The sequence below is a fragment of the Diabrotica virgifera genome, chromosome 5, assembly GCF_917563875.1.
Source record: "Diabrotica virgifera virgifera chromosome 5, PGI_DIABVI_V3a".
Taxonomy (NCBI): domain Eukaryota; kingdom Metazoa; phylum Arthropoda; class Insecta; order Coleoptera; family Chrysomelidae; genus Diabrotica; species Diabrotica virgifera.
The window spans coordinates 46,249,548-46,277,291 of record NC_065447.1 but is presented as its reverse complement, the minus strand read 5'-3'; the positions used below and the strand labels follow the sequence as shown (position 1 = coordinate 46,277,291).

The window sequence follows — 27,744 nt, the reverse complement described above, 5'->3', positions numbered from 1 at the left end:
AATTAGTTATTTCATCAATGACATACCATGACGTCACTTTTACTTTTCCTCCCTAGGAAGGAAAAGTACTTTCAATCCCTAGGGAGGAAAAATTCGACTTTGCTCCCTACAATCAGGTCAGGAAAAGTATACTTTCATTAGAAGTAGGTGGAAAAATATTTTATACACTTTAAAAGTACTCTTCTCTCCCTGTCCTATGTAGCAGAGGCTAATTTTGCTAATTTTACTTTAGTTAGAATTGCATTAAATCCAAATTTATTATTAGTGCCCCAGAGAACGACCCCCCTTCTGCGAATACTATCACACCACCCTAAATACGACAAAATTGAAAAATGGGCCAAATCCCATCTTAAATTATACTAAAAGACCAGCCAATCAGCTATCCATTTTGGTCCAAGGATATGGGTGTTAAGACCCTCCCCATTTGGAGTCCGTTTTTTCGTTCTCGTCCCCAAAACTCCCAAAAATTTTGTAAGTTTAGTCCGACCTCTGTGGCTTCTGATAGTATTGGTCATTCGTGATAGTAGTCATCATTCATCATTGTCAACCGTCAAGAATCTGAATCACAAAACCACTACCGCCTTAATTAATTGAGTTTATTGGTTACAAATGTTGATTGGATTATTGCTATTTATCCGATCGATGGACCATGTGGAGACATGAGAGTTTTTATTGTTATACTTTTATTTACGTAGATTAATCACAATTAACAAATGAATGCCGGTTAGATGAATAGCAACCTTCCTGTTGGGCGTTAGGACTGTAAGGTCCGGCGCAAATTAAACCTAAGCCAGGCACAACCTGCGCCGGCAATCTGCGTAGACAGTTCTGCGCATCCTACTATCAGTTCATTCGTTAGCAGGTCAAGCTTGAGAACGTTTGTCATCGGCGTAGTGGGACACGTGACTCACCGCCAGATATTTATTTTTACTTGTTTTTGTTGGCGAGGTGGACGTACCTGAAATGAATACGGAAGGTACCTAAGTACAATTTATTATGATAAATAAAAATATTAGCATAGTCAACACCCCGAGTGAAAACTGCGTTGTCTTTGTCATTAAATTCTGATAACTTTTTGTAGACTAAATAAGCGGCTATACGAAATTAATAATCAAAGTTATGCCTTTACAAAAACACATTATTAGAAAATATTCATGTTACTTAAAACCGTGATCGATAAAAATATCCTGTTACCCTCAAATTCAACATCAGTCGCCTTTGTTCTTCTCCTGATTTCTTCGTTTCTGATTTTGTCTGGCAGAGTTATTCCTAACATTGACCACTCCATTCTTCTCTGCGTGACTCTTAGTTTGGTAGCCGAGGCTTTAGTTAAGGTGAGTGTTTCTGATCCGTACGTCAAGACTGGGAGGACGCACTGATCAAATACCTTACTCTTTAGGCATGTGGGCAACTCACTTTTAAAAGTTTCTCTCAGTTTTCCAAATGCTGCCCACCCAAGACCGATTCTTCAGTTCATGAGTATGGTTATCCCTGCCAATCGTAATTTCATGTCCCAGGTATTAATATCTATCTACGAGGGCATATTACATTTTTGTTTATTACAAATAGTGTTATTTTTTATGACCGATAAGTAGCGGAGGATTATGAATTATGACCTGCAGTAATTGTAAATGATTGCGATCCTGCAGTAATTGTAAATGATTGTGATTCGAGCAGTAAATTGAGGAATATGAGTTATGATCGAGCAGTAGGGGAGAGATTATTTTAAATATGTAGGTATTATGTGCAGAAATAAAATACTCAGACGTGTAAGATATTTTTAAAAACGTTATTATTCTTTTTCTCATGATCATCTTTCAGTGCGTCACAGTTTTTCGATTTCTTTCTAACACATTAAATTGTATGTGACAGAAAAAAGGCACGTCGGTGATTACTTCTAGTTCTGTGATTATTCTAGTTGTCGATAGATGGCGCCATAATTAAAAAAAATAATTTTTTTTAATTAGATAATAATATTACAAATATAATTTGTATAATTTATAAGACTATACAAATCAAAGAAAATACCATTTTATAAATGCAAGAAACACATTTGATTTGTTTTTATTCTAAATTGAAAATAAAATGTGACAACTGTCAGATTTAACTAAAATGTCATGTTAGAATAAATGTCATAAATGTGTATTATCACGGATTTACCCTTTTTCCTATCATTTGTGACGCACTGAAAAATGATCATGAAAAGGACAATAGTTACAAGTACGGAAATACCGATTTTAAGTTGCATACTCAATTCAGTACAAGGATCAGATATATCAGTATTTGTACTCAGTACCTACCACTGAGAACCGGTATCAATTGGTATGTTGTGATCAATATACGGTGCGCTAGAAAAATAACTGCACGGGTCACCCGTCCCGCCGGCGCAGGTTGTGTCTCGCTTAGGTTCAATTTGCGCCGGGCCTAATGCTAATGATTTGCCTCGCGGGGCTTGGTCTGCTATACAAAAAAACGGTTGGAGCTGAACTCCGTATGCTAACATTTGAATATGGACATGAAAATGAGTATTTGCATAAACTAAAATAAATGTAAAACGGAAAAGTATCTTTAAAACAAAAAAGTCTCAACAGTTACGGACACTTCCTAGCAAGCTAGAACTTATCCAATCGACTTTTACAATCCTTTTCGCTAGTATAGCTTTAATATTATTTTGTTAATTTATTAACTTTTTGCAGTGGTTGCCAAGCAGCGTTTCCTGGGATAAAGTTAATGATTGTTATCATGGTGAACGTGGAACTGAACTTCTATTATCATATGAGGATAGACAATCAAAGCTTCATCCTAAATTAGCTTATGTACCAAATATAAGATTTAATGGTGTCTTTGATGTGAAGATAGAACAGAAGGCTCGGGCAAATCTTGTACTTGCTGTTTGCAGCTTACTAAAAGAAAATAAACCAGAGATTTGTAAAGATCAGGTTTAAAAAAGGTTCATCCCAAAATGCTTAAGAATATTAAATGTTAAATGAAATATTCTTTTGTTCAGAATATGGAAATAAATAATGCTTAGTAAACATTTTTGTTTTTATAACCTTATTATTATTTTAGTTTCATTTTTATACTTTATCTTGACTAAAGAAATGATGGGAATGATATATTATTGGAAAATAATGTGGTCATGGTTTAAACACTGAAAAATATATTTCGCACCCAAAGAACTTCGTTAGCTTCAATTAAAATACTTGTTTATACAGGGTGAGTCATGAGCAGTGGCATAACAAGGGGGGTGTTTTGGGGATTATAAACCCCCATTGGGAGGGCCTAATTTATAGCCCCATTGGGAGGGTTAAGCTTACGCTTAGCACCCCAATTAATTCCATACCCCACAGAGACCCTCCAGTAGTTGTAACCCCCCCCCTTAGGATTATCCTGGTTACACAGTTGGTCATGAGGAATTTTACATTCTCCTACCTCGTATGGGCGCCTCTGGGGAATATCAAATGACCATTTTAAAAAATGAGTTCGTTTTGTTCAAAGAAAAAATAAACGTCGAACTATTGGTGAAACATAAGTATTTAATATTGTAAGATTATTATCATACTTTTTTTTGAGGATGTCTATGGCGAGATAAAAATTTTCGTTCGTGACTTCAAGTAAATCGATTAAATTTAGAGGTTGAACGGAGATAAAAAATTTTGAATAAATCCGTTTTTGAGTTTTGGTAAGAGGGTGGTTTTCACTTATAAGGGAGGAAAATATTTATAGAATGAGAGCCATTTACTGTATTCGTCTATAAAATTTGGAACAGAAATGGGAGGTAGCATTAATTTTAATGATTGACGTGTTCGTATGGAGAGGTGGAGGAGAAGATACAACTTTTGACAATTGCGCCAATTTACCGTTAATTCGTGACATAGCGGAAAAGTATTTATGTTCAATTTCGTCTTTATTTTCTGCATGCAAGTCAACATTCTCGTCATTGTCAATTTTATTTCAAATGTCATTAAAATTGTTAAAGGTATTGATTGAATGGGTTCTTCGGTGATTTAATTCAAATTCGTTAATTTCAGTAAAAATGCATGGTTTTTTGGATTTTTTCCGCGTTTGTCTACTACGCGCTTGTACTACCAGTAGCTTTTAAACTTATTTGAATATGTTGAAGCCTCTTCCGACCAATTCCATGAACGTTTAGAAAAGCTTTAAAGTAAACTGGGACGTCAGTAGTTTTATCGTCATTCGTTATTCTAACTCTAAAGAAATACGTTGCATCATGCAATCGTGATGTGGCTTCATCTCGGGCTCTTTTTTGCTGTACGGGTATTAACGTTATTAGGCCTGTTAAGTAAAGATTTTGTTCATCCTGCACCATGCAAATAAAATTGTTTATAATGTTTGATCGGTTTTGTTGATCTACTGTTTTAAAGCACTCGTTTAACAGTATTTTACTTTGACAATCGTCACCTGTTTCATAGCTCTGTTGTCTTAACCGCTTCATTATTCATTCATATTCATTTATTCGACCTGTAATTTTCCTCTTTCTAGTATTTTTTTCGCAACCCATATCATATCTTACACTATCCATTTTCGAACACAATAACACGTACTTTATTTAACGAAGGCTAATCGAAAACTAAACGTTTTTTGTAACAAAATGCGACGTGTGTTCTCCCGACAATACTGAAATTCCACCTTTCTCGAATTTACGCGAGGACCATTCGCTTTTCTTCTCTGTACGAAGAATCTTATACCGTGTGTTAAGCTATGAGGATTCGTCTTTTTTCCACGTTTGAATAACTCACATAATACTACTACTAAAAACCTATATACAGGGTGTCGCCGAAAATAGTGCGTTCCTTTATGGCATATAATACACAATTTAGAACAAAAAAGTCCTATAACATTTTTTTCTAAAGTTAACCGTTTCCAAAAAAAATTACATTGTTGTCCATATAAGTCAATTTTTATTTTCATAAATTCAAATGATCTGGCAACGTAGCGTAGAACCTGTTTGTGACTGTGGAAATTTAACCTAGTCGAATCCCTTGTTTATTTACTATTTGAGGTGTGATTTTTAGGGTTGTTGACATCCCAAAGGTTGACCTGCAAAATAATTATTTCTTGATAATAATGTGGCATTTTTGCCATTATCTGATTATTATAACTTTTATGGTTTAATTCCTAAAATGTAATTAATGCACCTAGGAAAAATTATTTGTACCTAATGTTTTTCTAAAATCTATTGAAATATGGAATTATTTTAAAGAAATTGATAAAATATCAATTATTTACAATAATAAACACTTCATCTTTTAACTAAACTAGTATTATATATTTATTAAGCTTTAAAGGTGTTGAATGCAAGGGTTTTAACTAAATTACATAGTTCGCAGTGGAATTTAAATACAACAGACAACGTTTAATAATTCTAATTTAGTTTTTTACATTATTCTCGGACTATCTATCACTAATTTGTTTACTGGTGATCTAAAAATTAAATTAATTGTTTTTTACTTAATTGACAACAATTTTTATAATAAATGTTAAAAGTGAGCTCCACCTGCGCGATCTCATGCATCGATACGACGAATCCAGTTGTTAGTAATGCCATAGTTAACTAAATTATGTCGGATAGTTTCTGCAGCATCAAAAATGCCTTGCTGTAATTTAGATTCTGTTTGGATTTCATGTCGGTTATCATACACTAACGATTTCAGATGTCCCCAAAAATAAAAATCCAATACATTGAATTCGGGACTCGTGATGGCCACAGAATGAGGCTATTCCTTCAATCCAACGACGAGGATAAGTGGTATACATTACACGTCGTGTTTGCAAAGGAACGTCTTCAAGAAGTACCGGCAAAACATTTTGCAGGAAATTTATATGCCTCTTCATTTAGTGGGTAATTCATAAAATATTGCACCCTTTACCCTTTCTGTATCCTTTACAAATTCCTTGTTGTTAAGAAGTACCCGTTCGTTTGGTACAGAATAAAACTAACCAATTACGCGAAATATCCAATGTCAGTAACAGCAAACAAACCAAATTCCTGGTTTGTTTGATGTGAGGCGACGACCACGGACGGGGTAAAAAAATGTAAACACTAGATGCTGCCGAAATGGATATCGGTTTTGTTGATATTTACATTATTACTAAAAGGAAAAGTGGATGGATGTGTGGGAGAATTTGGCTTGGGAGAAAGAAATGAAAGGGTGGAGAGACTTGTCAAATTCTGCCAAAGCGAGGAGATAGTAGTAATGAATACCTTATTTAAATTACCTAAAAGAAGACTTTATACCTGAATACCACCGGCGGATTCGGAAGATCACATTGTAAGAAACCAGATAGATTACATTTTAATCAAATCCAGATATAAAAACACTATAAAGTCTGTGAGAACATACCCCGGAGCTGACATAAATTCAGATCATAATCCATTAGTAGACGTAATGAAGATAAAACTGAAAAAGATCCAAAAACAAACAAATATACCACGACTGGATGTCTCAAATATAAAAGAAGAACCTGTACGTCAGAGGCTAAAAGCAGAAATAAATGATAACTTAAAGAAAATCAAACAAGACGTGATAAAAACAACAGATGTAAATGACAAATGGAACGTGATACAAGAAACGTTAGTAGAGGCAGGAAAGAAGATATTACCCACAAAAATAATAAAAAAACAGAGATGGATGACTTCAGAAATCCTAGAGCTAATGGAGGAAAGAAGGAAATATAAAGGCAGGAGTAAGGCAAAATACAAGGAAATCCAGAGATTAATAGGAAAGAAAATAAAAGAGGCCAAATCCACCTGGCTGGCAAATCAATGTAGTGAAATAGAAGAATATTCTAAAAAGTATGAGAGCTTTAACATGCGCAAGAAAATAAAGGAAATCACAAATACACAGCGAAAAAGAAAGATGGCCTTCTTAAAGACATAAATGGAAAAATTATTTTAGAAGTCAAAAAGAAATTAAAAAACGCTGGATGGAAGGGCCGCCCGAGAACTTTATCGTACCGATCTATTATCTTTATCGTACTAGATACTGGCATTCTATAAAAATAACAAAGTTACTCGTTATTTTGATATTTTAGAAACACCTTGTATACTTGAAAATATTTTATGGTTCTACGCATCATTAATTCCCGCATTTGAGAAAATGTTCGGGGACACACTATAGATTATTGCATAAATCAATAGAATATTAGTCATACTTTCATTTCAAATTAGTCCATTTTTCTGAGAAATTAATAGTTTACAATATTTGCATTTTACTGCATGGATTGTAATGAAATTTTGGGAGTAGCCCAAAGCCCAATCTCATAATTCAAAGTCTATCCCATATACTATGGCGCTTTTATTATCATGGGGGCGGTTCTCGCCACTTCTCGGAGATAGAACATTTTTATTTTCGAATTGCATGGAGCAAAAGAAAGAATTTTAAGAAAATTTAAAAATGCGTTCTATAATTTGATCTTATTTTTTTCACCCGTCCAACTTTTTGAAAGTAGAAATAACACTATATTCTATATTAAGAGGTATTGCAAAAGAATAACAATGCATTTAAATTCTGGTGAATGAGGGGTTAAATGTATGTACTTCTCATTTTTCCTTAAAGTACATTAGTCATATATTTTTTTGCACCATATCTCGCTTAGTTTGAAAGTAACCGACATTTAACGGTGCTCGGTTTAAAGGCCTTTTCAAACACTACAAAAGCATGAGCACTTTGAGCATGCACCAAAAAACAAACTCTTTTTACCTACCATATCTCTTTTTGTATTATAAATAGAAAATTTACGAAGGAACAAATCTCTTTGTTATTTATAATTAAAAAAATTTTTATATAGTGTTTTTAGTTTGATGCATAGTTTTTAAGGTATTCACAAAAAACCGTCCGAAAACGTGTCATTTTTAAATGAAAATGGCCAATTATCAACTACGCATAACTCAAAAAGTATTGAGTTCTCAAAAAAAAGTATAGATCAGTTTTTGCTTAAAAATAGGTTCTCTAGCCACTTCCTTGCTTATTTTGACCAATAAATTTTCCACCCCCTTGAAGGGGTGGGAATTGCCCCAAGATAAAAGCGCCATAGTATATAGGGTAGATTTTTTTTCTTGAGCTATTCCCTACTTACTGCGAAAATATCAAGTACATCGATGTAGTAGGATGGAATTCGGAGCCAAATACCCTCATTGACTGTCCTATAATAATGCTCTGCTATGATCGCGTGAGAGGGGACACACACAAGATTCTAGCAAAATTTCAATTTTCTGTAACTTTTCGAGTTTTTGAGTTACAGCAACGAGTTTTATGTCATTGGAAAAATAATTTTACATTCTTTCAAAATATGTAAAAATATACAGGGCGTATGTAAAAATTAAGGTTTTTTTTTCATTTCCGGTTAAACCGGAAGCCATATTCTGGGTAAAATTTATTGTGCTAATAGATAACAAAGTACTATATACGTCTGCCAAACTTCAAATTTTAGTTTCTATTACAGAGGTAGTTACGGGTACTCGAACATTTTTTTATAAAAAATTCATAACTCCCCTCCTATGAGGAGTTAAGAAATCTGACCAATGTTATTCAATTTACTGATAGGATATCAAAAATATATCAAAAAATAAACAAATTCCTTGGAGTCATTTTTGAGAAAATTTAGTTCAAATTTATGTCAAATTTTGACCCCTTAAATATAGGCAACCCATAACTTTTTCTGAAAAACTATAATATTCTTGTTATAGCCCCATCTTTAGGCTATATAAATGTTTTTTGAAATTAAATTTATCTTAAACAAGTTTTTATATTGGTAGGGAAATGTATCGGGTGGGCGGTCGGCCATGCTGGCCGCCATTTTGGATTTGGAAATGTCAAATTCCGTATTTCTATTTACCTATCGATGAGCTAACTTTAAGTTAAATTTCATTCGTTTCGGTCAAAATTTGCAAAAATGGACCCCAAATAACCCCCCTATTTCGGCCCCCCTTTGAGAGGTTTTTTTCAAAAGCTTAGTTTCTCTACAAAATTCTCTTAAACTTACTTATACCGAATTTCATCGAAATCGGTCCAGTAGTTTTTGCTGGGAGGTGGCGACATAGGTACGTACATACGTACGTACGTACATACATACATACTTCCGACATGTTTTTTATTTGCTTTTTAGACTCAGGGGGACAAGAACTGGAAGAAATGGACAGCGAACTGGGACCAAAGATCATAATGGAGGAAATCGAACAAGCAATACGAAACGCAAAAAACGGAAAAACTGTAGGTCCAGACGAAATACCTGCGGAATTACTGAAATGTCTAGACGATGAAACTCTACCGGTACTACTGGATCTGTTTAATGAAGTATATAAAACCGGAAAAATCCCTCAGAAATGGTTGGTGTCCACCTTTGTAACAATACCAAAAACAATATACGCCAAAGATTGTTCGGACTATAGAACAATATCACTAATAAGCCATACCCTCAAAATATTTCTAAAGGTGATTCATGGAAGAGTATACAGAAAGCTAGAATATGATATGGATGATACCCAATTTGGGTTCCGCAAAGGACTTGGAACAAGAGAGGCATTGTTTGCGTTTAATGTCCTCTCTCAAAGATGCTTAGATATGAACCTGGATATTTATTCCTGTTTCATCGACTTCGAAAAAGCGTTCGACAGGGTCCGACATGAAAAACTAATAGAATTATTAAAAAACAGAGATATAGACAGACGAGATTTACGAATTATCATCAATCTGTATTGGAATCAAAAGGCCAATATAAAGATAGAAGAACAAAAATCCGAGAATATTGATATAAAGAGAGGAGTAAGATAGGGTTGTGTTCTGTCGCCGCTACTGTTTAACCTGTACAGTGAAGCCATATTTCAGGAAGCGATAGCGGAGCTAAGTGATGGAATCTCTATAAACGGAAGAATAGTAAATAACATAAGATTCGCTGATGACACCGTTATAATGAAAGACACCCTGGAATCGCTACAAGAATTGCTAAATAGAATTAACGATTATTGCATTCGATACGGACTAAAAATAAACAAGAAAAAACTAAATTTATGATTGTCTCAAAAACAGAACATGGAAATGAAAGGTTAATGATAGAGCAAACCCAAATATAAAAAGTTAAGACATACAAATATCTGGGAACCTGGGTTGATGACAGAAATCACCAAAGCAAAGAAATTCAAGTCCGAATTGAAACTGCAAGGCAAGCATTTATAAAAATGAAGACACTGCTTACAAACAAAAACCTTCAGTTGCCTCTCAGATTGAGGGCTCTAAGATGCTACATATTTTCTATATTGCTATACGGAATGGAAGCTTGGACATTGAAGAGACAACACATAAGAAGGATAGAAGCGTTCGAAATGTGGTGTTACAGAAGAATATTGAAAATTCAGTGGGTTCAAAGGATTACCAATGTTACCAAAGTGCTATGACGTTTAAATAAGGAATTAATTATGAAAAGTATAAAAACTAGAAAACTAGAATATTTGGGTCACATTACCAGAGGAGAAAAATATGAGTTGCTGGATAAGGATAAGGATCCAAGGAAAAAGAAGCATAGGAAGAAGACGCATCTCCTGGCTAAGGAACCTTAGAGAATGGTTTAACTGTAGTTCATTACAACTATTCAGAGCAGCAGCCAACAAAGTGACCATAGCCATTATGATATCCAACCTCCGATAGGAGAGGGAACTTTAAGAAGAAGAAGACATTATTACTTTACTCCCTACCAGATACAATTGACCTACAAAGCTACTATTTTTAATTGTGACTGTCTACCTTTAGATTGATGTATAACACGTTGTTGCCAGACTTCAATTTGCATATCAAAATGTATTTTCGGTTTTTGGTCAAACGGCTGAATTTAGAAAAAAATGTTGTAACGGTCGGTTTCATAATCAGTTAAAGTGGACTTTAAATTTTAAGTTGGTACCTTTATAAATGCAATTCATATGGGTAAATGTCAACTTTAAAGTGAACTTTAGTTAATGTTCACTTTATGTTGATTATGAAACCGGGCGTAAGACTTTTTTTGCTCTACATTTTGCATTCTTCCTATTATACCTTTAAGAAACGCACTATTTTCGGGAACCGGTATTGCTGCTCTGACCAAAAATAAAAAACTGACATTTTGCCTTTCTTCCGTGTGGTCTTCACTTGTTTGGTCGAGTCTGATTTATACCGATATAAAACCACCTAACCCTAATTGTCTTTCTAATATTAAAAACTTCAGTAAGTTCTTCTCTCAACAATATCACGTTTCCAGGGCCGGCTTTAAGGGGACGCAGGCTGAGCAGCTGCCCGGGGCTTCCACATTTCGGGGGCCCCCACAAAGCCAAACATAAGAGGTTCATTTAAACAGATATTGGCAGGAGATATAGGAACTCGACATCGACAATGTATCTAAAGTATAAAATGAAGGAGAATAGGAGAATATAATAAATTGTTCATGGTTATGTTTTTCACCTTCCACCGGGTGAGTGTATTGCTTCGTTTGTAAATTATTATCTAGTGTTTGTACACATTTTAGCTATATGTATTTTTCACTTCTTCTATGTATATGTATCTATATACAGCTTGTTAACAGAATGTTTAAAAGCTGCGTCTTTAATCGACAGCAACGCAGACCGTGGCAAAAATATTATTGTTCCTAAAAGAACAAATACTGCTAGATGATCATGGAGGTGATGCCGCAAAAGAACTAGTTAAAGGTTGTAACAATTTCGGAAGACTATGAGCAACAATTTAATACTCATAGAATTGCAATTGCAAATGGTTTGTACCTATAATCGAATCTGTTTACTGGAAACAAAGAGGATATTAGGGAGGACAAACAGCATAATTCGTATTCTTCAAGATCCAAATATTGACCTTAATTCAGCAGTGGCAGCACTTAGATCACTTAAATAAATTATACAGGCAAGACGTCACAATTTCAAAAGATATGAGAACATCAGAGAAGTTTAGTACTCAAAATTTTATCGCTATAATAGATCACTTCATTACTTCTTTAAGTCAGAGGCTGTCTACTCATTCCAATTTTGGATTTTTCCATCATTTTGGAAAATTGGAAAATTTAACTCTCAATGAAATTGAAGCTTACTCACTAAAGCGGGCCAACATTTATAGCAATCATTTAGATGAAAAGTTGTGTGTCCATCTGGTACAGTTTGTAAGATTCTTCAATTCATTTAAAGAGGAAATCAGCTCATCAAATATAAGCAAAGAACTTCAAATGTACCAACTGCTAAAAGAAAAGAATATGAATGATGGTTTTCCAAATGTTGAGCTGACACTTTGTATATATTTAGTTCTGATGCTAACTAACTGCAGTGGATAAAGATCATTCTCAAAATTTAAGTTAATTAAAAATCGACTTCGGTCTACGATGGGCCAAGAGTGTTTGAATCATCTCTCTATAATGAGCATTGGCCACGATGTCTTAATGCAACTAGATATGTCCATCATAATCAAGAAATTTTCAATTAAAATATCTCGAAAAGTTCCCGGATTTTAACTATACATCTTACTAATATTTTTAATATTTTACTGTAGCAAGTTACAGCGCTTGTACTTTTTATTATTTAAAAATATATTTATAAAAGTAGATCAACATTTTTTTAATGGTAGGAGGTAAGGCCCCCACACCAATTCTGCCCAGGGGCCCCCACTGCCTTAAATCCGGCTCTGCACGTTTCTTAAAGCAAAATTTCTTTCTGAGCACATTAAAACTGACTAAAATTAAGATCTTTCATTTTTAAGGAATATCAGTCTTTTCCATTGGTTTTATTTGTTATATAATGTACTTACATTGTTGTTTTTCTCCGTATACTCGACATATGTCAATTATAGCTGATATGATCAGTTTTATTTACATGATAATAATTTATGTCTAACTAAGATTAAAGTATAATTAAGAACACTTCATTATAATAATACTTTTCAAACAAAAACTTATAGTGATAGAGACTATTGTTTTCAGGATAGTATTTCAGCTTTTGGTGTCCTCAATTTGATGGCAGACTATAGGGCAATAAAACTAAGAATAAAACTACCCTCAAAATATTTCTAAACGTGATTCATGGAAGATTATACAGAAAGCTAGAAGATGATATGGATGATACCCAATTTGGGTTCCTCAAAGGACTTGGAACAAGAGAGGAAACAATAATTTTTCCCAAAAATTCATTTTTCTATCGTACATATATTTAATAATCATAGACAAAGTTAAGATATACTTTAATAAATAAACTATATTCAATTTATGCAACGAGCATTTAATGATAGTACATTATGAAACGAGTATGAGGGTTATGAAACGAGCCGTATGCGGCGAGTATAGGGTACGAGCTTCATAATGATAAATAAATGCAAGTTGTATACACTATTTTTTCTATGATCATTCACAACAAAAAATATATTCAAATTTACTAATTTTGTAACACAAATAAGTTGAGTAGTTTGTCAGTTTGACGGTTTGTTTACATATTGAGAACTGTAAAAGCGTATGTATTTGACTCGCCATTGGTCACTGAGCGTGTACTTACTTTATCACGAATGCCATATCGCGATTCTATTGGTTAAAAATCTGTATCTTAATGAAAATCTGTATCATAATGAAGTTCATTATGATACAGGTAGTGACATCATAATTATTGACATATTATAGTATGAGGATATAAAAATATCTATTTAAAAAAACAATTTATTTTTTTAAGTATACTTTAACTTTTTCTATGATCTTAATGATACTACGATTAAAAAATAGATTTTTGAAAAAACATTATTTTTTCAAGGTTTGTTTAAACAAATTAGGCTATTTGTTTATTGATTAATAAACAAATTTATTTATAAACAATTTGTATATTTGTAATGTACATAGAAATTAAATACAAATTAAACAAATAAAGATCAAAATCCATTGAGTAGATCCGGAGATACAGAAAATTGTATTAGTTTGAAATTGCTTTTTCGGTATTTGAACTCAGTGGATTTGTAGATTGCCCCTAGTAACCATTTGAACTTCATTTTTGAAAATTCGTAGAGGGTCCTGTCCTGTGAAAGTACAATGTTTATGCAATTTTTTTAACAAAAAGTACAAATCTCATTCGTTAAAATGGCATCAATAAGATTTCTTAATTATTTTAAACAAATTGGCTGTGAATTAAAAAACGCACATGGTTAACTTTGGCCCAAATAAACCTAGGCTAAATTTTTTTATTTAAAAATATGTGTGAGCTTATCGAATGTATAAAAATATTTTTACGGACAATATTTTAAAGTTAGATATTCTAAATGGTTATAAACTACAAAATTTCAAAAGTTTGGCGTTAGGATTTTTGACTATATGTATTAAATCATATTTTTTTATATCTTTTTAATACATTTGGACAGCATCACTCTTCTACTTTCATTTGGAATACGCTGAATTGTCCTATCTTCATTACTTTCTGTCTTATGTTATTGCAAAACAAAGGTCTCTGGGATAAACAAATAGAATAACTTTTAAACTAATTAATGGATCGGTCTCTAATTTTGAGGTTTTGGGGGTTTGTTAAGTATCCCAATAACCAACTTTGGGCGAAACCCTGAAGTTCTAGGTTAAATTTAGTAAAAGTTATTAACAAATATCGATTTTTATTTATTTTGCAAATTGCTAAGGAACAAATTCACTTTTTCACATTCAAAAATCGGCATTTTTATCTTTTTCAATGTTCGACAAAATCAAGTTTTGTAATTTAATGTCAAATATTTCGCTTTTTAATGGGGTGAAAAAATCAAAAAAAGCCTCGTTTTGTCGCAAAATTAGTAATAATTAAAAAACGGACGCAAACTCTAGGCAGGAAACAGGTAGGTTTTCTTCCTATAGGTCTACAATTACTAAAAAAGTAGTCAGCTACATGGATATTTCTGTGTTCTGAGAAAATCCTTATTTCTCTGGGCTACTATCTTAGTATTATAATATTGTATTTAAATTGGACTATTGCTCGTTGACAAATAAATAATAATAACTTAAGTGTTGATCCTCCACAATCAATAAATAATGTATTCAGTATTATCTCAAAAGATAACTGAAATTCCTCAGAAATAGACCTATAATGTAAAACACATCATCCAAATCAAATCAACGATTTAGAAGAAAAATAGCTTCAAACTTATGGTACATTTAAGATGTTGCCTTAATTTTGGAGAGCAGAGTAGAATCTAGATTACTTTCAGACATTTTATGTTTTAACTTTTTAGGGTTTTGTTTCTTTAAAAGTGTAGGCGCAAATATTTTGCGGCTATCCCTACTTTTTTTCTTTACAGGTAAATTACGTGTAGTAAAATTCTCACTGGTATGGAGATGTAAACATTACCTGACAATTACATTGTCATAATTAACTTAGAGATGGCTTTTGAATGTTCTTGGATAACCGTTACTTGTATAATCGATCAAATTATTAATTCATTTAGTCATTATGATTATTTTTTCACTAACTAATGTATTCAGTAATTACAATATACCATACAACAAAAACTAATATCGAATCGAGAAAAGAGGAAGTGATAAAGCTATTTTTTAATAATATATTGTTACTATGGAACGCTTAGATAAATTTTGAACATCTTTAACAACAAAAAACTTGGATCACAGAATATATTTTGGTGTATTCTCTGCTAGTATCTTCCATAAATAATAAACAATAAATAACTTTTTATTAATTTCACGTCTTAAATCAATTATTTATCAAATACACTATCAATATTATTTAATAATCAATCCAAAATATTCCTGAAGCCCTGTCAAATATTTAGTAGATAATCTTGTTTATCACTGTCTTGTCAGCACATTCTGTTCAACTGAGTGCGTTGTAAGACAAAGATAGCGAATGTTCGATTTGGAAAATCACCACGGAGTGATGTTTATTTTTTTTTCGAATCCTGAAAAAACTAATACCTAAGTATTTTTGAAACATTTAAAGGCAAAATGAAAGACTAAATTATTACAGAGGGCCGAAAGTCCCTTAGAATAAATAAAAAGTTTCTTTGAATGAGATACTTGAAAGTAAAAATTACACTAAATTTTCTCTTTTTCTTTTTGACCCCTTTAACTTATTAAAATTATAGAAGTTTTCAGAGACTTTAGCCTCTCAGTAATTAACGCAGACTTTCATTCTGCGTTTAAATTTTTCAAAAATATTTATTAGTTTTCTCAGAATTCGAAAAAAATGAATGCATTTAAATAACAATGAAAATGAAAGGATTGCACCTATGCCCTTAAGAAACTTTTTTTGTTTTATATTGTGCGTTTTAGCTATACATTTTAACACAAAATAACCTAATCTATTAATAGGCTCGTTTTTTACAATTACCTAAAAATTTGGTGTTTTGTATTTGTGTAATTCACTTTATTATAATTCTTGTTTCAGGAAGCTGATCTGACTCTTACCCTGTTTTATGAAGGTTTATGCCCTGGTTGCCATCGATTTATTCTAACACAGCTATACCCTTCATATGAGAAATTAGCAGATAGCTTAAAATTGGACTTAGTACCTTTTGGATGGAGTGTAAGTGAAAAGTTTGTTAAAAGAACGGACAAAATTATACTAAATTTAACCCGTGTTGAGCTGGCTCCCCCACTTGCAAAAATCGAAAAACAAATAGCCCTGATTTATGAGCTATTTATGAGCTTTCATATTCCGCAAACTAAAAATTTTGAGCTCGTTCCACTGAGCAGGAATTTAATACTTTAGTGGGGGGGCTGAGTCAGCCCCCCCCCCACTACTTAAAAATGGGAATATTGAATCGGTTTTTGCGGCAGAATTACGAGCTATTTATGAGCTCTTGAAATTATATAGTTTCGATTTTTGAGCTCATCCCCTTCACCCCCAAACAACCCTTTAATTGATTTAACTTAAGAGAAAAATGCTGAGAAAACTTAAAATATATCGTATTGCGGATATCATTCCTATAGCTTATATACTCTAAGAATAAACTATTAAATCACGTGCATTTCGATTATTAAGCTACAACCCCTTCGCAAGAAAACCACCCTATCTTCCCGGCTTAAGAGAAAGTTGTACTTAAAATGCATTAAATTAATTATTTGGCGACTACATATCATTTAATAATTTATAAGCTTCCAAATTACGCGCATTTAGATCAGTAAATTGCAATTTGTTTTGTATAGTGCAGTCACTGAAGGTAAAAATCAACGATTACCTTCAATTTCGGTGAAGCTTCATCGATTTTCACGAAAATTGATCAGTTGTTAGAGGATACCTCAAGAAACAAAGGTGACATGGTGCCACCTTGCGCCTTTACCCTGAGGGCGGATACCGCCCCTTCTCTGTGGTGAAAATTATTTTATAAAAAATAAGTGCACAAATCAATAAAAGAACAAATTAAAAGCAAAATTTATTATATAAAGGTATTAAAATAAGTCAACACTTTTTAAGTTATTAAAGATCAAAGATTTTAATTATTCGTGAAAAAAAATGCATGTTTTGAAGCGGTTTTTCGTAAATCACTGAAAAACTGTAAGTGTTTACAAAAAAGTTAATAGTAGTTTAATTCGTATAGCTTATATTCTGGGAATAAACTCTTAAATCACGCGCCTTTCGATTATAGAGCTACAACTCCTTCGCAAGAACACCATCGCATATTCCCGGCTTAAGAGAGAGTTGTACTTAAAATAATTTGAATTAATTATTTGGCGACTACATATCGTTTAATAATTTATGAGCTCGCAAAATATACGCATTTGAATTATTGAATTGCCATTTTTTTCTATAGTGCAGTCACTGAAAGTAAAAATCAACTATGACTTTCGATTTCGGTAAATCTCCATTTATTTTCACGAATTGATAATAACAACTTGCGGTTTTAGCCTGGGGTATATGTCACCCCTTCTCGGGAGTGAAAATTACTTTATTAAACCCACAAATCGAGAGAGGGACAAATTGTAAGCAAAATTTGTTATATAATGTTATTAGTAAATCAATACTTTAATATTTTAATTTTTGTGACAGATAATGATGCATTAAAGCGATTTTTCATAAATAACTCAAAAACTGTAAGTTTTTACAAAAAAGTTTTCATCACTAAAATTGAAGCTAATAAAAAATATAATAATTTGCTTACTTGAAAAACCCTTTAATGTTAATTTAAAGTAAGTTATTGGTAATTAAATGTATATTTTTTTCTACGACTATTCAAATCTAAGGATTCAAGCTTAAATAAGAGGAAAGAGATGCATTTTATAACACTGAGGTACTAAATACTTGTCAAAGTACTTAGAAATACTTATCAAAAATAAGCTCCAGAAAAAGTTGATAGCATCAAAATCCGCTCACCAATTTTCGTGAAAATTAATGGAGATTTACCGAAATTGAAGGTCATAGTTGATTTTTACCTTCAGTGACTGCACTATAGAAAGAAACTGGCAATTCAATAATTGAGATGCGTATATTTTGCGAGCTCATAAATTATTAAACGATATCTAGTCGGCAAATATTTATTTTAAATTATTTTAAGTACAACTCTCTCTTAAGCCGGGAATATGGGATGGTTTTCTTGCGAAGGGGTTGTTGCTCAATAATCGAAAGGCGTGTGATTTAAGAGTTTATTCTTAGAATATAAGCTATACGAATTAAACTACTATTAACATTTTTGTAAAAACTTACAGTTTTTCAGCGATTTACGAAAAACCGCTTCAAAACATGCATTTTTTTTTTCACGAATAATTAAAATTTTTGATCTTTAATAACTTAAAAAGTATTGACTTATTTTAATAACTTTATATAATAAATTTTGCTTATAATTTGTTCTTTTATAGATTTGTGCATTTTTATAAAATAATTTTCACCCACGAGAAGGGGCGGTATCCACCCTCAGGGTAAAGGCGCAAGGTGGTACGATGTCACTTTTGTTTCTTGAGGTATCCTCTAACCACTGACCAATTTTCGTGAAAATCGATTAAGGTTCACCGAAATTGAAGGTAATCGTTGATTTTTACCTTCAGTGACTGCACTATACAAAATAAATTGCAATTTACTTATCTAAATGCGCGTAATTTGGAAGCTTATAAATTATTAAATGATATGTAGTCGCCAAATAATTAATTTAATGCATTTTAAGTACAACTTTCTCTTAAGCCGGGAATATAGGGTGGTTTTCTTGCGAAGGGGTTGTAGCTCAATAATCGAAATGCACGTGATTTAATACTTTATTCTTAGAGTATATAAGCTATAGGAATGATATCCGCAATACGATATATTTTAAGTTTTCTCAGCATTTTTCTCTTGAGTTAAATCAATTAAAGGGTTGTTTGGGGGTGAAGGGGATGAGCTCAAAAATCGAAACTATATAATTTCAAGAGCTCATAAATAGCTCGTAATTCTGCCGCAAAAACTGATTCAATATTCCTATTTTTAAGTAGTGGGGGGGGGCTGACTCAGCCCCCCCCCCCCACTAAAGTATTAAATTCCTGCTCAGTGGAACGAGCTCAAAATTTTTAGTTTGCGGAATATGAAAGCTCATAAATAGCTCATAAATCAGGGCTATTTGTTTTTTAATTTTTGCAAGTGGGGGGGGGCAGCTCAACACGGGTCTAAATTTAAATTCAAGATTCAGTAGAAATAAACAAACCAAGATACGTTAAATGATACTAGGAGCACCCCCGAATCATAATTTAAAATTTATATACAATGTAAATCCCAAATCATTATTTCCAACGTTTATACATTGTAAATTATGATTCGGAAGTGCTCTTAGTGGCATTTAACGTGTCTTGGTTTGTTTATTTCTACTGCATCTTGAATTTAAACTTAGATAGTCTACTCCTTTTTGTTGTCAGATGAAATTTATACCAAGTGAACACTGGACACTGGTAGCAGGTTGGGACTAGATAAAATGAAATATTAGATTACTCATTTTACTAAACTCTTCTTTTTATTTATAGCATTCTCTCCGTAGCGCTCATGGAAAAGTAACATTTATTTACCAGCATGGTGATGAAGAATGTTATATTAACAGAGTCCACTAGACTATGACGCGTTTGACTATGACTGGACGCAGCCCCTTGGTTATTTCATTGTACACATAAGATGATTCTGGAATCCTTTATGGGTAACATTTCTGGGTTACTAGGTAGTCTCCGAAAAGTGTTTGTCGCGCACGCTGTAGTGTCTCGCAGTGATGCAGTGTATGGCTAACTGTTTCAGATGATCTGCTACAGAGTGTGCAGCTGAGGTCTCCAAGACACAAACGCACACTGTATGCAGGTGACCCTTGAATGACGCATTTTACGTAAGGAAGCCTGTTATGATTATGTACTGATTCCTGCTTATTTCCCGCAGTAGGTACTTCAGCCCTGCCAAACACATGAAAATATACATTTTTGCCAAGTGTTTGACCAAGTAAATTTTTCGCTTAGTCGTATAGACGCTTCTTGGTACTCCCAGAGTGTCTCATCGTAGTGATCTTACAAAAAAGTAAGTGAAAGTGCCTATCCCAAACATCGCCATAACATTTATCTCTTATATTTTCGTTTTTTGGCACTTCTAACCTTATATGATATCAATATACTTATATTGTTTTTTATTCTCTGTATAATCGACAGATGTGAGTTACAACTGAAGGGTTAAGAGAAAAAAAACAAGGAATGTCACGTTATCTTTGTTTTGAGAAAATAGGAAATTTAATGTTTGTGACTACATATCTGTAAACCATTGCACTGAAGAAATAGTATTTATTTTTATTTAGTAAACTTAAAGTAGGTACATTGTATTTAATACACAAACACAATTTAACCAAATTTTTAAAGAACAGAGATAAAAAAAATTAAAAAAGTACCTAACTACAAATAAAAACTGAACAAAAAACAAGAACTGTCCAAACCAAACGTCACGTTGTATTTTACATTAAAATATTACTTTACGTTACAAACATTAGTTGCACCAGCTGATAGAAAGACTGAAAACAAAATTATGGCAACAAAAATGGCAATAAAAATTATAACAAAAGGCAATGCAATATTTTTTGGTGGTCTAATGCAATGGCCGCCTGATTTTTTTGACTTGCCAGCAGCCTTTTTAAAATTATAGAATGTCTGTGCCTTACGTTTGTGTAACTCATTTTCAATTGGTAATTTACGAATCTCTGCAGCAACCTTGTCATAATTTAATGATTTTAGTTTCGCATGGAATTCATCACATGCTGAACATAATGTGTCTGACCTTGGGTAGCCAAATGACAAATTAAATTTCGTGTTAAAAATTTGCCGATATAAGAAACTTTAATAGTCGGATGTTTTTCTTTAAACAAGTTGAACATTTTTGTAATATTCAAACTCTCTGGTAAATACTTTTTCTTAGATTCGTGTAAACTGTAATGGGATAATCTAGTTTTAAAAGACTTTGTGGTTATATATTGCTTCACGCGATTCTGGATGCAACTTTCTCTGTTGGGAACTATGCTTACCACGTTTGTCTTGTCCATAAGTTCCTGTAGCTTTTAAATTTTTTTGTAAGTGTTCAATTTTGGCCTTAGTTACACCATGTATTAACATGAATGCTTTAAAACACACATTAATTTGTTGGGAAAACTCCATTACGCTTAACTCTAACTTCATTGACCGTGTTCTAACACTTCAGTCTTTGGAGCTGTGGTTGTACAGAAGGATCCTGAAGATACCATGCACAAACAAAGTCACCAATGAAGAAGTACTACGGCTACGGAGGATAAACACAACCGCAGATTTGGTCAATATCGTGAAGAACAGTAAGTGCAGTACTAGTACTTGGGACATATAATGAGAAATCAAGGCAGATACGAGCTACTCCAATGCAGTTTACAAGGTAAAATTGAAGAAAAAAGGCCCCAGGACGAAGAAGAATATCCTGAATTGCTAACCTGAGAGCGTGGTATAGAAAGATCTCAACACAACTATTTCGTATAGCAACAAAGTCATCATCGCCAGAATGATCGTCAACGTTCGGACGGAACGGACAGGCACCCTAAGAAGAAGAAGAAGTTTCTAACAAATATAAACAGAGGAAACTAAACGATTAAATTCGAAATAAAAACGTTAATTTTTGTTTTTGTTCAAGTGGACTCTCCTTGTTTTTACCTTTCACGCGTGGACATTTCCAGTTTTTATCCTTCGCAGTACTATTTTAAATAGGCATATTTATCGGACGGTCCAAGTTAATAGAGAGTTATTGCCAACGTCTTTTAAGTCGACCTGTAATAAAAGATCCTTTATTTTGACATATAAGCATGCGCAGTATTGCGTCTTTTATTTTTGTCTTTTAATAAAATACAGGCCGCCTGTATTTAAGGAAAATTAGAGGACACCTTTATTTTAATAAAAGTTCCTTTATTTTGACATAACGTGTCAAAAATGTGAAGAAAGGTCTAACTTCACTTGTATTTTGAATTTATCTTGTGATTCTGTGTATTGATAATTTATGTATTGTGGGATTGATATTTGATTAAACTTTCATCATTAAAGTTGTATGTTGGGTTTTATTTATTAAAAACAACTCTAAGTAATATTCTGAGATATAGATTATTGATGTTTTGACCCAAACGAATATAGAAAAGAACATGTTATTGAAGCTTGAGTTATTACAAGAAGTTGTAAAAAGGAATATTACCTAAATAATTTTAAATTGTTACTAATTACAGTGATCGGACTTAAAATATCAGTAACTCATTTATTAAACTCAATATATTTTACATTTTTCTATAGAAATAAATATTTATTGAAGATATAAGAGATTGAAGATATAAGATCAATAAATTTTAATGAAAGTTAGGATTTGTTAAAATTCTAGATTCAAAATAGAGTTCTATTCAACAGATATATAACAACAGTTTAACAAAATAAAACAAAGGTTCAAGTATTTATTTTTGAAAATTTAATCTTTTATAGATAAGAATCTATAAAGTTTTTAATCAAAAGTATTAATACACTTTCATTTTCATGCCATCTTCTTCTTTTGGTTCTTATCCGTTTCGAATGTTGGAAATCATATAGCAATCGTAACCTTGCTTGCTGCGATTCGAAACAGTTCCATTGATATTCTCCCTCTACCAGGTCTTCGCTTACCTTTGACTGTACCTTGCAATATGTACTGCAGCAGGGAGTAACGGTGCTGATTTATCATATGTGTCCCAGATACTGCAGTTTTATGCGTTTAATGGTAAACACAATCTCCAATTCCTTCTTCATTCCTCCTTGTTCGTGATCCATTTCATGCCATCAGTATTTGTTTATTTAAACATTGCCAAAAAAATTAATAAAAACCAGCATAAAGCTTAATTCTTCTATTATCTTTTTGTATATCGGGAAGTTTATCTGACAGATTAGAGGTCTTTTCATTTTCAGATAACTAATTATTGGGAAGTTTATATAACAGTATCCTTAGTATCTGTCTTTTCAGCTCCGGATAACTAGTTAACGGGAAGTTTTTCTCTGTCAGATATCTATTAGTATCTAATCTGTCAGATAAACTTCCTGATAACTAGTTATCCAGAGGTGAAAAGAAAGAGAGGGTCAAATGGATAAAAGATCAAATGCCAATAGCATGTATGTATATATTTATAAATTTATTATTTAAAACCTGCTAATGATCATAAAATACTTAAAATCAGTCACCAATATAATATTTATATTTATTTATAAATTTATTAACAAACTGCAGTCCAATAAAAATAAAATTAGTTTAAGCGCTAGCTTTAAATGTCGAACAATAATTTTAAACAAACACACACACAATTTAGTCGCATTAGATTAGCTCCTGGTTGAAAATGTACTGCCACAGCTTCTATATCAATATCAACAGCACACTCATTTGCCAGTATTTCAACGTTTTCTCTATTATGTACTACTGCAATATGTAAAACTGAACAAGCTGCATCTCATTACATATGGTAAAATGGGAAATCTCTTCACAATACCAAATGTTCTTTCAATAACAATTCTTGAAGGGATTTGTGATGGATTATAAAAACACAACTTCTGTCTGAAAATTCTGGAATGGTGTCATTCGGTAGTTGTAGTTGAGGAATGGATATCCACTATTCCCTAATAATATAATATTCTCCAGAAATTCCCCATTACATATACCCATAATGCAAAAGTATTTAAAAACTCCTAAAATAGTATTTCCAATTTATTGCACTTCCATATTATTGAACGATGAGTATTATGAGATATATTATGTTGTTCTCTAAACATCTTTAAATGACAAAATAATTAAATTTAACGTTTTACTCTTCAATTATCTTATTTTAAAAATGAATAACCATTTTCAATTGTATGGCTTGCAAATTGTAGAAGCCTCGGAGGTGTAACCAGAGAAGGTTCCCATTGTTTTCATTCTGGTGGGATATGTTGTATGCCATTAGAGTGAAAACTTAGTCTTTTATCTTATTTTAATTTATATCGACAAATGGAATTTTATAGGTTATTTTTATATTTACAAAAATATTTCATGTCATTTGTCAAAATAAAAGATTCTTTAACTGCGTTTGCAATACCACTCTTTTAGACCCGTCCTGTATTTGTCCTTTATTAAAGTATCCTGTAATAAAGGATCCTTTATTTGCCGGTGGCAATCTCTATTATCTACCAGTCTACTGTAAATAGTAAATACATAAAATATCTGTTAGATAGTATCACTATCTCAATTTCTTATAAATACAATCAGTTTTATTTTGATGTTGTTAATTTTTGTCTAAGATAAAAAACATATTCAAGAACAGCCTCTTAAAATTATAATAACTGTTATCTCGAAAGCTAAAAATACATTGAAGAAGATGTCTAAATTTTTTAAAATTTGAATATCGTTGTCAATGATGGTCTTTAGACTGTACTCAAGTGTTTGTGTCGTTTATTATCTTAAAGATTAGATTCTGATCACTATGATTTGCATCTGATACTAGGAAATAACATCTGAATATACTATAAAAACATTAGTTTTACCAAAGTATTTACAATATTAAACAAGATGTTCGTATCAAAGTTAGTATTGTTTTTCGCAGCCACTGCGTGCGTGTCATCCAGCGTGCAGGTAAAGTAGAATTCAATATTTTTAATATTCTTTTGGACTTACCTAATTACATTTCTCCATTATAAGTTCCTATCTTAGGCCATATCAATATCAATCTCCTTTACCGACATATCCTGCTAAGCAATTCCCTCCACGTCTTTTTGTCTTCCTCTCCTTCTGCTGCCAGGCCAGGAATCCGCACTTCAGCAATTCTTCTTAGTGGGTGATTAACGGCTCGACGTTGAACAAGACCAAACCACCTTAACCTATAATCTTTCATTTTAGCATGAATTAGTGCCACCACTAGACTTCCCCTAATATAATCATCAATCAGTCCTGATTTGTCCATTGTTGAGGATAGGTCTCCAGGTATTTCCATCTATCAAATTGGTCAAAATTCACGTCATGCAGTATCCTAATATACTCATCCTCAATGTTATTCTTTTTTTTTTTGTCACTGCACTCGCCCATTTAAACATTCTAACTTTCGCGGGTCTAGGACGTTTCATCGCCGCCGTTTCGATGCCGCCAGTTCGATGCCGATGCCGGCCGATTCATCGCCAGTCAATTAATCGCTATCTGATATATTTCCGAATTTTCGACAGTTACAATTATTAGTTATTTTTAGTACTAATTAGGAATTCTAGGAAATGCGAGATATGACGGCGATGAAATGGACTGGCGATGAACCGGCGGCATCGAAACGGCCGGCGATGAACCGGCGGCATCGAAACGTCCCATTCCGAACTTTCGCTACATGCATTCGTTGTTTCTCTATCTTTTTAACTATCCAAAATTCAGTTCCGTACATCATATCGGGTCTTATGGCTGTTTTGTAGAAACCGGGTAGAAACAAACGGGTTTGTAGAAACAATCATAGTGTGTTTTTTCATTAAAGTTCAGAACACCCTCTGGAATATTCTAGCATATATAAAATATTTAAATTCAAACGTATACGAATTCAAACGCGTATTCAAACCTATACGATCAACTTGATACCAGAGAAGGCGAAGCAAAGATATATAAAATAGCCAAACAGAGCAAAGAAAGCAAGAGATTTTAATCAAATTAGATATATCCGAGATGAAAATAATAAAATACTAATTCACGAAAAGGATATCAAAAAGAGATGGAGAAACTATTTTGACAGTTTATTAAATAAAGAATTTGACAGACAGCCCGTCGAGTTAACGGAGACAGTAACAGCAATGATTACCAGAATAACAAACGAGGAAGTGGCTCAAGCGCTTCAAAAAATAAAGAAAGGAAAAGCAGTCGGTCCAGACGATATTCCTGAGGAAGTATGGAGAGCATTGGGAGAGACAGGAATAAGTTGGCTAGCAGGTCTATTTAATAGAATTGTGGAAGTTGGACAAATGCCAGACGAATGGAGAAGCAGTATATTAGTACCTGTCTACAAAAACAAGGGAAACATACAACAATGTACATACTACAGGGCTATAAAACTACTTAGCCACACCATGAAAATATGGGAGAGAGTAATTGATAGACGGATACGTGAAGAAACCGAAATATCCGATAATCAATTTGGCTTTATGCAGGGCAGATCAACAACAGATGCAATTTTCATTGTAAGGCAAATGATGGAAAAATACAGAAATAAAGAGAACAACGCTCATATGGTATTCATTGATCTGGAGAAAGCATATGATAGAGTTCCTCGAGAGATTCTGTGGTGGGCACTCGATAAGAGATGAGTCCCTGGCGAATATGTAAAGATTGTGAGAAATATGTATGAGGGAGTAACGACTAGTGTTAGGAAAGGTGTGGGAGAGACTGATAAATTTCAGGTAAAAGTAGGAGTGCACCAAGGCTCGGTGCTTAGTCCTTATTTATTCTCATTAGTTTTGGACCAGATAACAGCGAAACTACAGGGTAAGCATTCCATGGTGCCTAATGTATGCTGATGATGTAGTGTTAATAGGAAATAGTGAAAGAGACTTAGAACAAAAACTGGAACAGTGGAGACAAGCTCTGGAGGAAAAAAGGTTTAAAACTTAGTAGGACAAAACAGAGTATTTGGAATATTGATGAAATTATTGTGAAAAGCAATAGTTTTAAGTACCTAGAATCGGTATTACAGAGTAATCGAGAAATAGATGGAGATGCATGCAGTAGAATTAGGGCTAGATGGATGAAGTGGAAAGAAGCGAGTGGTGTGTTGTGTGACAGAAAAATTTCAATGAAGGTGAAGGGAAAATTCTATAAAACAGCCATAAGACCGGCTATGATGTACGGAACTGAATGTTGGGCAGTGAAAAAGAAAGAGGAACAACGAATGCATGTGGCGGAAATGAGAATGCTTAGATAGATGAGTGGAGTGACAAAGAAGGATAAAATTAGAAATGAGTATATTAGGGAAAGTCTAGGTGTGGCACCAATTGATGCCAAAATGAGAGAGCATAGGTTAAGATGGTTTGGTCATGTTCAACGTCGAGATGTTAATCACCCAATACGAAGAATAGCTGAAGTGCAGATTCCTGGAAGAAGTAGGAGTGGAAGACCAAAGAAGACCTGGGGGGAGACGATAAGGTAGGACATGATGGTAAAGGGGATTAACACTGATATGACCCAAGATAGAATTGTGTGGAGAATTTCAATTATAGAAGCCGACCCCGCATGTGGATAAGGCAAAGAGAATGATGATGATATAAAATATTTAAATTAGATTGATTCAATGGCTTATGTTCTTTAATAAA

General features: G+C 33.0%; 1 protein-coding gene across 3 annotated transcripts in view; it reads left to right on the top strand.

Annotated features, from left to right (window-relative positions):
* The window catches only part of LOC114331179 (gamma-interferon-inducible lysosomal thiol reductase), a 90,110-nt gene that overhangs the window by 25,705 nt on the left and 36,661 nt on the right, over nucleotides 1-27,744 (top strand). Inside the window, exon 2 of one of the 3 annotated variants that reach the window (XM_050652463.1) lies at nucleotides 16,394-16,531. In XM_050652463.1, coding sequence (XP_050508420.1) covers nucleotides 16,394-16,531 — 138 coding nt within the window. Of the gene's footprint in view, nucleotides 1-2,696; nucleotides 3,036-16,393; nucleotides 16,532-24,882; nucleotides 25,046-27,744 lie in introns of those variants that run through there. The other 2 variants (XM_028280674.2, XM_050652464.1) reach the window with 2 other exon arrangements.